The 13,140-nt window shown below is 43.2% G+C and overlaps 1 protein-coding gene across 2 annotated transcripts in view; it reads left to right on the top strand.

The window, feature by feature from the left end:
* canx (calnexin) overlaps positions 1 to 11,865 on the top strand; it is a 70,259-nt gene extending 58,394 nt beyond the window's left edge. For both annotated transcript variants that reach the window (XM_038796215.1, XM_038796216.1), the window contains exons 14-15: positions 4,730 to 4,869; positions 7,236 to 11,865. In XM_038796215.1, the coding sequence (XP_038652143.1) occupies positions 4,730 to 4,869; positions 7,236 to 7,262 (167 nt within the window). In that variant the 3' untranslated portion in view covers positions 7,263 to 11,865. The remainder of the gene's footprint in view (positions 1 to 4,729; positions 4,870 to 7,235) is intronic.
* Positions 11,866 to 13,140: the final 1,275 nt, after the last annotated feature.

A 13,140-nucleotide genomic window follows, 5' to 3' on the forward strand; every position in this document is an offset into this window, starting at 1 on the left:
AATAATGAGCTGTAAAGAATATAGCCCTGAAAGGGAACTGATCTATTTCTTGTTGCTTCTGTGTAATTATCTTGGAAATAAATTCAATTTTTAGCCTGATAGAGGTCTTTCTGATTGAATTCCGCCATAATTTTAGAGGATGTTTCTTCTCGGGGAATTCCAAAACTAAGGGCCATAAATAACACATAACGACTCGCAAATCCAACAGGGAACTTGCAAGAAAATGGCTTAACTGGAGTGTAGCAAGAAATTGGAACCTGCCAACGCAACAATGAAATGAATGGCATGGATTCATTTTAAGGAGAAGTGGAAGAATACATGAGGGAGAAAAGAATAGGTTATGCTGATAGGGTGAGATGAAGTTAATATTGTAGCTATAAGCGCAGGTCAGAGGTGAGGAATCTCCTGACTTCCAAAAGCCTGTCCTCCATCTACAAAGCATCTCCACTTAATGAGTGCAGCTCCAGCAACACCATCCAGGACAAAGCTGCCTGCTTGATTGGTACCACATTTTCCATCTTCAACATTCAATCCCTCCACCACTGACTAAGTATGGTAGTAGTATGTATCACCTACAAGATCCACTGCAGGAACTCACCAAGGCTCCTTCAGCAGCACCTTCCAAACCCACAACTGCTACCAGAAGAACAAAGGTAGCAGGTACCCTGGGGTACCACCTCCCAAGTTCCCCTACAAGCCACTCACCAGCCTCACTTGAAAATATCGCTGTTCCTTCACTGTCGCTGGGTCAAAATCGAGGAACTTTTGCCCTAACAGTACCTAACACCACAGAAACTGCAGCGGTTCAAGAAGGCAGCACCCCACCACCACCTGAAGCGCAACTAGGGATGGGCAATAAATGCTGGCCAAGCCACAGATGCTCACATCCCAAAAGGATCCCGATGGTGGGAGTGTCTGAGGTTATGGGATAGACCATTTAGGACAGAGATGAGGAGAAATTTCTTCACCCAGAGTGGTCGGCCTGTGGAATTCATTACCACAGAAAGTAGTTGAGGCCAAAACAGTGTATGTTTACAAGAAGCAGTTAGATATAGCACTTGGGATGAAGGGGATCATAGGATATGGGGGAAAGCGGGTTTGTGCTATTGAGTTGGATGATCAGTCATGATCATAATGAATAGTGGAGCAGGCTCAAAGGGACAAATGGCGACCTATTTTCTATGATTCTATAAGAATTTTTTGCAAAATCATATGATGGGAGGAGGTTTGTGTGGAACATACAACATCAGCTGGACTGAATGGACTTTGCTGCGGATTCTATGTGGTGTTTACCATCATTTATTTATTTTTAAAAATTTATTTTATTACAAACATGTATCAAAGCAGGTTACAGCAAATAAACACCCCGGGAGACATACTTCCCAACAATCAACTATACAGTCTGTACAGATTTTTCACCTTTTCATCCTCCCTCCCCCATACCACCCACCCTCCTGCGACGAACATCTCCTCAAACACAGTCACAGTCCAGCCGTGCAATCAGAGAGGCGAAGGCCACGACATTGGCCGTCCTCCTCTCCGTGAGCTCCGGCTTCTCTGAAATCCCAAATATCGCCACCAAAGGGGCCGGGCCCATTCCTTCCTCCACTATCCTGGCTAAGACCGTGAACACTCCCGCTTAGAATCTTCCCAATTTTCTGCAACCCCAAAACATGTGCGTGTGATTTGCTGGCCCCCACCCACACCTCTCACACTCATCTGCTACCCCCTGAAAGAACCCACTCATTCTCGCCCGAGTTATATGCAGCCTGTGCACCACCTTAAACTGTATCAGGCTCATCCTTGCGCAAGAGGAGGTCCCGTTTACCCTTCGCAGTGCCTCATTCCATACTCCCCAATTGATCTCTCCTCCAAACTCCGCTTCCCATTTCTCCTTGATTTTCACCACCCGCTCACCTCCCTGCTCCCCCAGTCACTTATATATATATTGTATATATCCAATTTTTCCCTCCCCTTCCACATCCGGAAGCAGCAGTCGCTACAGCAGAGTGTATCCTGCCAACCTAGGAAACCCCCTCCAGACCTTTTGTGCAAAGTTCCTAACCTGTAGATACCTGAACTCACTACCCCTCGGCAGCTCTACCCTCTCCCTTGGCTCCTTCAGACTGGTGAAGGAGCACCTTTTGGAATTTTAAAAATTAAAAGATTGAAAACGCATCAGCTAAAAGTTGCACAGTTAAAACCGTCTCCTAGAACAACCCCCAAAAAACATGCTTGGCCAAAATACACAGTTATACTACCCTTTTTTGGCAATGACCCCTTATAGATTTTAACATAAAAATCCAGTAAATATCACCCAAGTCAAGGAATTGTTGTCACTTCATAAAGGTACATCTCACGACTTGGCAGGCACTTCCACTCTGGAATTTCAATAGGCAGTTTAGAAACTAGCTGTTTCCTAAAACAGACTCTCCTGGCTTAACATTGGGTGGTTGCCTCCAGTTCAAAACTTTCACAGCTTTTCAGCAGCTTGCACTGGAAGAAACTAGTCTTCAGGGCTTCCCTCAATGCTGTTAAATATCCCGGTCCTTAAATATCTTTTTTCCCCCTTTCATTTCAGGTTTCAGATCCTCAAGTACCTCTTTGAACTCCTCCAAACATTTAAAAATCTTTCTTGTTTTCTATTTTGCCTCTACTTCCTGGTCAATAAAAGTTAATTTTTGCCCTGCTTACTCATGGAACCCTGTAAAATGCAAACGTTCCTTGTCATCTCTGAACTCCCTTTTGAAATGTAGCCACTAAAAAACAATCTCCTCACTTATCTCGCATTTCAAATTTCAGACCCAACCTATTTACTTGCAACTCAAACCCCCATAACCCCTCATTACAAATGAACAAACCTAACACCTTTTAAGCTTTCATATCTTCTCGCAGACGACCTGTCTCTAGTAACCTTCCCCTGTTTAATTAACCGTGGTCTCTGTCTCTCTCTCTCTCTCTCACACACACTTTCACTACACAGAAAACATGATCATAAAAATATACATCTCGTCACAGTTAAAAATAGTAAGAAGTCTTACAACACCAGGTTCAAGTCCAACAGATTTGTTTCGAATCACTAGCTTTCGGAGCACTGCTTCCTCAGGTGAATGGAGCAGTGCTCCAAAAACTAGTGATTTGAAACAAACCTGTTGGACTTTAACCTGTGGTGTTGTAAGACTTCTTACTGTGCTCGCCCCAGTCCAACGCCGGCATCTCCACATCGCAGTTTAAATAGTATGGGATTTGTATTCAGAATAAGTTAGGATTAGGATCCAATGCAATGACCATGCCAAAGAAATGACACTCGGGGTTTTTTTTGGAATTTAATGTGATGACGTGGGTAAAATCCCTACCCGTAAATCATGAGAGCATGGTGGCGCAGTGGATAGCACTGCTGCCTCACGGCGCCACGGTCCCAGGTTTGATCCCAGCTCTGAGTCACTGTCAGTGAGGAGTTTGCACATTCTCCCCGTGTTTGCATGGGTTTTGCCCCCACAACCCAAAGATGTGTAGGGTAGGTGGATTGGCCATGCTAAATTGCCCCATAATTGGAAAAAATGAATTGGACACTCAAAATTAAAAAAATAAATAATAATAAATCATGAGCGCATGACTTGTTGCCTATGTGGGAAAATACTCTGGAATTAAAAATCAAAAATATTCAGCAGGTTAAGTGGCAATTGTGGAGAGAGTGAGAGTTTCTGGTAGATGGCCTTTCATTTGAACAAAAAGAAAAGTTGAGGTGGAACAGATTTTAAATGAATACAGAGGCAAGGGAAGGGGATGAGGCTGTGGAGGTGCGGTAGGTGCAGAACAAAAAGGGATGGCCGGTGCCTGTAGGTTGGAAAGGTTAACTGACGAGGGACAGTGGTACGGGACAAAGTTGTCCGTGGGATAAGGAAAGGAACAAGATGGATTTGCAAATGTAACAGCGGAGCTATCAGCAGCATCTGCTGCCGGAAGACCAGACTGCAGTTACTGAAATCAAATGTTGACTTCAAAAGATTGTACTGTGACGAACGTGAGAAATTTTCACATTTCGAAGTTTATATTTTGTATTTTTGCTGTGGTTGCAAAGGGAGAGAATCATTGATTTTTGCTGGGGCAATGTAACCTTTCGTCACAAGACACAGGAATATGGTGGGGACTTGGGTTGTAGGTGGCATAGCTAATGGGAGGGGCCAGGTTTGAGTTGCTTCTTAAACACCCAAGTAGGACTGATAGGATTCCATTTGCTCTTGAAGGATTCTCTCTCTCTCTCTCTCTCTCTCTCAAAGGCTTTGCACCAATATAAGCAAGTGGAACCCTTGTTGACTTTATCCCCGGGTGGTATTCTAGAAATGTTGGTTTGCTTAATTGGAATATATATCTATATCGGGCAGGGTTAGAAAACAAGTAAAATGTTGTAACTGTAAAATATATTCATTTGTTGCTATTGCATTTAATTCTGTGTTTAAATTAAAGTTTGTTTCACCATATAAGCTGTTTGCTGGTCAGTGTTGTCACTCCTGTGGCGCAGTCACGTTTCGTCACAGTTTTCCAAAGTAAAAAGTTGGGTTCTAGTCCAGGATCCCTTAACAGATTGGGGTTCTCAATCTTGGAGCCATAACAGTAAAGCACCAAACCAGAAATGCTGGTGGAAAAGTCTTGTATTCCATCATTATCTGCACTCTTTACTGCACAGCGAAACTAGCTCATATATGTATTAATCATTTCAATGTTGCAGTTGAAGAGGAACAAAGGAGCGATGCTGAGGATGCTCCAGGAAATGCAAGCCAGGAGGAGGAGGAGGAAGAAGAAGACGAGAAGGGGCAGAGAAGGGAGAAAAGCGCACAAGAGAAGCAAAGTGCTGAGCAGATTGAAGAAGTAAGTTAATGAAATACCATATTGCTGAGGAATGCACCTGTGTGCCATTTGGGCACATGTATCAGCGTCAGATAGAGTGAGGAAAATATTGATAACTTGGGGTATCTTCTATACCTTTTGGGGAATGGTAGTTTTGTGTGAAGCTCGTTAACATACTGCTGAGATTTGGTTTTAATTTGGTGGAGACCAAAATTTGAGACCCTTACTATCTGGAAGCTTTGGTTGTCCTTTTCAACCGCGTATATTTTTCAATACCAAGAGATGTGCGGTTGGGAGAGTGGAATTAAAATCAGTCACAATCTCATTGAATGGCAAAATATAATTATGGGGCCAAATGACCACCTCCTTCTATTTCCAATATTAAAATTTGGTGATTGTCTTTGAGTTCTCGGGCTGTTGGTGTCACTGGCAAGTGTGGCATTTTCTTTGACAAAGAGTCATCGGACTCGAAACGTTAGCTCTTTTGTCTCCCTACAGATGCTGCCAAACTTGCTGAGATTTTCCAGCATTTGCTCTTTCGTTTCAGATTTCAGCATCCGCAGTAATTTGCTTTTATCCAGTGGCATTTTCTTTGCCTGACCTAATACCCCCCCCGGAGAAGGTTCTGGATCTTGTTCTCCTTGAGGCATTGTTGAGCAGTTACAGTCAACTGAGCAACTGGGTGGCACGGTAGCACAGTAGTTAGCACTGTTTTCTTCACAGCGCCAGGGTCCCAGGTTCGATTCCCGGCTTGGGTCACTGTCTGTGCGGAGTCTGCACGTTCTCCCCATGTCTGAGTGGGGTTCTCCCGGGTGCTCCGGTTTCCTCCTACAAGTCCTGAAAGATGTGCTGTTAGGTGAATTGGACATTCTGAATTTTCCCTCCGTGTACCCGAGCAGGCGCTGGAGTGTGGCGACAGTGACTTCATTGTAGTGTTAATGTAAGCCTACTTGTGACAATGAAGATCATTTAATTATTTATTTCTAACTTGCTAGGCCATTGAGTCCGTCAAGAGCCAACTAGATTGGTGTGGGAAATGAGATGCAAAGGCCCAGACTGGAAAAGATAGGCAGGTTTCCATCACTAAAGAAATATTGGATGAACCGGTATTGCTGAAGAAATATGCATGTTGTCGAAGCTTTTAGTTTTGGTCTAATTTGGACATTCTGCAAGAATTCCAAATGTTTTTTTTAAAAACAAATTTAGAGTACCCAATTCATTTTTTTCCAGTTAAGGGGCAATTTAGCGTGGCCAATCCACTTACCCTACACATCTTTGAGTTGTGGGGGCGAAACCCACGCAAAACACTGGGAGAATGTGCAAACTCCACACGGACAGTGACCCGGGGCCAGGATCGAACCTGGGACCTCGGCGCCACGAGGCAGCAGTGCTAACCACTGCGCCACCGTGTTGCCCTAGAATTCCAAATGTAAAGTGAACAACATTTTATACTGAATGAGATGAGAGCATTCATTGTTTGGCAAGTGAACTCTAGTGACAGTGTTGCCATGGAGAATGCACCAGTTAACTGATGACTGACAAATAACTGCTAAGCTTTGTTTAAATTCAAGACAGGCAGGTTGACTTTGATTGGTGAAGGTGCTGCGCTGTGGAATGAACCAGAGAATGGCTTTAGTTAGTTGAAAAAGGTGCAATGTGTGTGCATGTTCTTTCCGTCTGCAAAGCATAAGGCCCTGTATATTACTACATGTAGCTTGTATAAGTGAACCATACCGCGAGCCTGACAGATCTTAAATTGGTTGTCAGTGTAATATTTTAGCTCATTGGAAAACATTTGCTAAATAATTCTCAATTGCAGAATCGCATGTTGAACACTGCTTTTGTGTTTGGCAAACTCGGGCTGGTTGGGTACGGTGTCTATTGCAAACTGCTGAAGAGACGTGCTGTTTGATACGCTCCATCCAGCTTTTGGGATGCAAGGCCTATCTAACTAACATCACACCGGCACTGAAATGCCGATACCACTTACGATGGGCCACATGTGTGATGGCAGGATGTCTTTTTGACTTGATGGTGGCAGCAGTGTGAAACAGCGAGCTTCACCTGTGGCTCATATTTTGGGATGTTGGGGGTGGCCCTATTGTACCTAACTAGTGAACCTGTTTTATTACTTCTTGTCAAGTTTGTAATTTGATTTGATGATAAGATACAGAAGCAAAATCTGGCCCTTCAGCCCAGCGAGGCTACTCCGCCAATCGATCGTGGCTTCCATGTTTCTCATCCCCATTCTCCTGCCTTCTCCCTGTAACCCCTGATCCCCTTATTAATCAAGAACCTTTCTATCTCGGTCTTGAAGACACTCAGTGATTTGGCCTTCACAGTCTCCTGTGGTAATGGGTTTATGGATTTTTGTTTTTATTTTGCAGGAGAAAGACAGTGCAAGTACAAATTGAAAACCATGGAAAAATTGAGCCGTTTCCTGTCATAATTCCGTTTGAGCAACACTTGCGATTTCTAATGAGAGACCATCGTGACTGGGATTACAGAGAGTTGAACTTTTACAGGATTTCGTGAGACAACAGTTGTGTGCAAACAAAAAACCCCCGACAAATCACACTGACCAAACACTAGATAGACCAGGTTATTGTATGTTTTCAGCGAGGACTGTAATCTGAATTGAAATGTACTTTATATATAAATATATATTATATAGTAAAACAAATTCCTGCATATTGGTACAAATCCTCTAAACTCTTAAATTATTAAATTAGTTCCTGGTAATCTTCAATTGGATCTTAGGCTTGCTAAATTTTAAAGATAGAATACTCTATAATAGGGATGTACCCAACAGATAAGGCAAGAGCAGGGTGGGGAAGAAGGCAAACTACTGGGGCAATGTACTGTTGGAATGCTTCATTGCCTTTGAGTATAAACTTCTCTGTGTTGGCAGATCATTTTCCTAAATGTTAATTGAGAACAAAATCTTGAATTGAACAGAACACCAGAAACCTCCCCAATTCTTTGCCTATAGGGTCTCCTCGGGATGGAATGAGTTGGGAAGTGGAGGTGAGCAAGAGAGAGCTTCCATTCTTCTTAATTCATCTTGAACGATTCCTGCTGCATCCCGTGAGGAGCAACTAGTAGAAGTTTAGCGATACTGACCCACACCCCACAGTTTGTTTTGCTCTTCCCCCTGTCCCACCGCACCCAACTTGGCTTTTAAAAAAAAAAAAAAATTATTATTATATCTGAAAATAAAATTGAGTATGTGAACAGTGAAGAGATGAGAGGAAAGCTCGAGGGTGGTTCAGGTTTTCCTGCAAGCTTGTTTTCCTATTTTCACCTCCTCTTCACCAAGCCACGCTCCCTTCCCCAACCCACGCTCCCTTCCCCAACCCACGCTCCCTTCCCCAACCCACGCTCCCTTCCCCAACCCACGCTCCCTTCCCCTCATGGCTCCAACTGCATCCAAAAGGTTGTCCCCCAAATTGTCTATTTTTGCAGTTTGCCTCAACTCGCTTTTTATGGCCCTTCTCTGTCTTCTCCCAAAAACACAATTCTTTGAGCTCTGCATTAAGATGAAAAATTTAAGTACGCATTTTAATTACTGTTGTCAATGCTACTTTGCCTATTTTGGTGCCCTACATGCCCATGAAGAGCTTGCATGAAATTAGAATGCAGGGAATTGACATACAAACCAATTTGATGAATTGTGTCCTTTTGGAACAGATCCTTAAAATCCTTGCTTTCTAACCTGATTCTATATTTCCAGTGAGATATGAGCATATGGATGGGTGCCAATAAAGACTGTCCTATAGGATAATTATTTTGAAATCCAGTCTTGTGTATGCACGTGGTAATAAGTGAGCAATATTAATGTTGCACCACGTCTAGACTCCCACGAATATTGGAATCTCACTTATGCAAGTGGGAGGGCAGGAAGTAGCTTGCAAAAGGAAATTTTCAATTTCGTCCCAAGCATGTCCAGAATGATTTCCATTCATATCAGCTCTGTAGATCTGGGTAGGTTAGCTGCCAAGGTGAAAACATTTCTGCTGATGCTCTGTGTACACTATCCAAATGCAACTCCTTTGCTTGGTAACATGTTGGCATTGACTGCCATGGCTTGGTGCTGCGTGCCCCTGTTGCTAAGATGTGTGTACAGACATTGGTAAATGCTTTCACAACAGGTTGTTCGAGCTGGTGAGGACTTTAATGGTTCATCCTGTTCTGCTTTGTTATGTTACCCTTTAAAGTTTGGGTTGAATGGGTACAGTGGTATTGTGCATGCCATCTAATGGGTGCTGTAAATGCTCAAAGAAATCATGACCAATTCCTTGTGAAAATGTACCCTAAATTTCAGGGGGAAGTTTGAACATGTACTTACTGTCATAATCATTTATTCATTTGCATTCTCACCTTTAACTTAAACTATCAACTTCTGATCATTCTTTGAATTATGTCCTTTTTCTCTAATGCAAACAAAATATCTAAACACAAGGTAGTGGGTGTATTTTACACCCTCTGCCCATGGTCAGATGGGGATCTGATAAAACACAGTTCATTCTTTTTCTCTGGACGTGGAGAACTTCCCTTTTCGTTGTCCTGAATTTTTTTATTTATCACTTTTTTTTGTAACAAATTTAAATCTTTGAAGAGCTGTGCATGGCTTTAGGGCAGGAGAGGGTTGAAAGAAAAGGAACCAATAATGGAGATATGGCAAACTCAGTATTTATCTTCCAGTACCATTTAAGTGTATGATTATATCTAATCCTGTAGAAACAGCGGAGTGGTTTTCATCGATGTATTGTAATCCTGTTTTTCTTACGATATAAATATTTCTGTCAGATGCTTATACATGTCAGTTTGGAGTATGGTAACTTTTATGTAGCCATAGGTGGCAGCCCTCTGTCCCAGTAACATCTCTCAAACAGCAAAGAAATGAATAACTAGCTGATGTTTTGTCAGTCATCACTTTATGCAGCAGAAAAATGGTCCAACTCCAGTTACTAAATTGGTCATTGTAATGTGGTTTAAGGTTTAGCTGGTGCGTTTGTAAACTGCACTACTGAAAAAATCTCTTATCCGTTGTTTAGCAACACGAGCCCATCCATATCTTTTTATATCCACTTTCACAAACAGGCAATTTTAATCTTTCTGGTGAAAGTAGAATTGCACTTGCACATGACTGTTCCACCATGCTGTGGGAAGTGTGAGTCCTTTTTTAAAAAAAAATATTGGGTAATAAAATTTGACTGTAGAGACATCCCCAAGGTGCACTGAAATAATATCTTAGTTGGGGGAAGGAGGAAAACTCTCAATGAATGCAAATCCAAGTGAACCATCTCATTTGAAATGTAATGAATCTAGGACACTGCATTGGTCAATATGGATCTTGGATTTTTTTTTTAACCTGGCACGGTTAATTTTTATGAAGATTCCTAATTGCCACATGTGAGTTGCAAGGCCCTAATACTCCAGTGTGGCCGTGAATTCATTGGCAGGTTTAGGTGGAGGAAGTACATACCGATGGATGAATATTGACAAATTTATAATATAAAGCCCCCCTCCCCGGCACCCCACTGCCTTGGCGAAACCATTGTCTGGTGTGGCTCGTGCGCTCCTTAACGTTTTCTACTAGCCATGTTCTAATGCACTGAGTTCTCTTAACATTTTCTTGTTGCTGCTGCTACCATTAAACCCATTGGTTGAAGAAGTTGTACGAAGTTGTACAAAGGTATCAAACTAGATTGCTGCATCGCACATGACCCTGCTCCCACCCCCCTCTTGGCTGGGATTCTTAAATATTGGAACTATATTTTGGTTGTTTGCCTTGTTGAGACTGTAATGGTTTTGTGGGTGAAGTTTAATAATAGGGGTGACTGCACAAGAGCTCTATTGTTTGTAACGGGACAATCTAGTTGTGATGGGAGTACTGTATTCCCAAAATGATTGCATTACTGCTTTGTGTTTCCTTTTGAGTTGGAAAGAGAGGGGAGAAGATATGGCAAAGTGGTCTTTCTCATTGCAGTGTTCTTGCAATAAGAGCTCAGCAAATAAATTCTGTGGCGAACCCAAGACACCAGGCCACAATCCCATCCTTTGGCCGAATCTGTAACTTGCTGGCTTTTTGTAGAACCTGATGAGCCAAAGTGACCACTTTTATTTTTCCGCTCAAACTCTCTCTAGCTCTCTCCTTCCGTGAAGCTTTTATAAGCAGCCTGTTATCTGAAGGAGGAGACTGCCAGTCCACTAATCATGGACACACTGCAGTCAACAGTGGCAGGAATGAAAGTCTGTAATGTTACCAGGACATCTTTATGGCTACCCAGATTATGGCAGTGGTGCCAACAGGCACTAGTATTTTCCAATCAAAGCTAGTCATAAAACTTTAAAAGAATATTGTTGACACTAAGGTGTTACAGCAACAGTGTAAGATAAATTCCATCCCTTTTCATTGTGTTGACTGTGCTTTTCTGGTACCTGTGTGTAGTAAGAAAAGTTATTTGATACTGTGCTGGTAAACTATTTATCAGCGAGTTTTAAGCAACAGATTGCACAATGCTGGTTAGTGCTTGCTCACCGGCGGTCCATCACTATTCAAAGGCAATTCTGAACACCCGAGTGGGAAAATTAACCCAAGCAAATTAAAATTGAGTTGGCGAAATACATTCATCTGATTTGTAACACATCCTGTAATTCAATGTTTTCTTTACAATATTAAGTTTATAATTATATTGAGGTCTAATGTTCATGGTTTTTGTAAGAAAAATGCATCTGCTTTTTGGCACCTAGTTCAAAGGGTCTCCATTCTACTAGGTGAACCTTAGAGTAGTGTAGACACTCTAACCCTTGATGATTTATAGTTAGCATAAATGGGCCCTTTCAAAGGAGATTTTTTTTTTAAAGTTTTAAAAAGCTGATTGTATAGAATTGAGTGTTAGACAAAAAAGACTTGACCTGGGATACAAACTATGTTTGAGTACTTCTCTTCCAGGAATGTAAATGCAAGATCATGTGATAAAATGGTTTCCTGCAACTAAAATATTAACTAAAGCTGATGTCTGGCCTCTCTTCATTGTACTGACTGCCTTACTTTAGCATTTGGTTATTGGAACATGAGCAAACATATTTTCTTACCCGTCCCTGATTGGGAGCACATAATTTACACTACAGGATGACTTGCTAGTAATCTGCATAATGAATATTTGGAGTCGACGTGTCGGCTCGCCTGAGCAGATCCTCCTTCCCAGATAGCGTGAGTCAGCCAACTAATCAGCACTTTCTCGATTCATTCTCGCACACTGGTGTTCTTGACTCCTTTCTTTGCCCAAAGCAAAAACAGGCATTTTATTCCTCTTCATTCATTCCCTGGATGTGGGCATCGCTGCCGTGTTGCCCACACCTAATGGCCCTGCCCAGCCATTGCAAAGCCGACCACATTGCTGTGGGTCTGGAGTCGTACATGGGCCAGTCAAGGTAAGGAAGCTAGGTTTTACACACAAACATACATGGAAAATAGATGCAGGAGGAGGCCCATTTGGCCCTTCAAGCCTGCTCCGCCACTCATTATAATTATGGCTGATCATCAAGCTCCAACACCCTGATCCTGCGCCCCCCCCCCCTCCCCTTATTCCTTGATTCCTTAGCCCAAAGAGCTATGTCTAATTCCTTCTTGAAATTACACAACGCTTTGGCCTCGACTACTTTCTCTGGTAATGAATTCCACAGATTTGCCACTCTCTGGGTAAAGAAATTTCTCCTCACCTCAGTCATAAAAGGTTTACTCCACTTCCGGTAGTGGCCATGACCAGCTAGGTCGCGCACACACGGCAGCTCCCGCCGGGACCGGGATTTTGGGCCGTTTAGCGGAGCGGCGGTGGCACTTGTGGGGCGGGTACCGGCGTGGGAACGGACGCTGGAGAGGTTCCCCCTGGTGGTGTATGGAGGGAACCAGGAGCGGGGCTGTAAAATGTGCAATTGCGGGGAGGAAGACAGTGCGGGCCGGGGAGGACAAAATGGCGGCCGGCGCAGATCGAGAAGCATTGGGGCCAGAGAGCAGCAGGACTTCTTGAGGAGCTGTTTTGCGAAGCTAAAATCGGAGATGCTGGCCCCTATGAAGGCCTCCATGGAAAAGATGGTGGAGGCCCAGAAGGCACAGGAGAAGGCAATCAAGGAGGTGAAGAGGAAGGTGTCTGAGAACGAGGACGAGACCCTGGGCCTGGCGGTAAGGGTAGAGGCGCACGAGGCATTACACAAGACGGCAGGAGAGGCTGGATGACCTTGAATACAGGTCACAATCTGCGGATCCTGGGCCTCCCTGAAGGAGTG

This window comes from Scyliorhinus canicula, chromosome 4 (genome assembly GCF_902713615.1).
Source record: "Scyliorhinus canicula chromosome 4, sScyCan1.1, whole genome shotgun sequence".
Classification (NCBI taxonomy): Eukaryota; Metazoa; Chordata; class Chondrichthyes; order Carcharhiniformes; family Scyliorhinidae; genus Scyliorhinus; species Scyliorhinus canicula.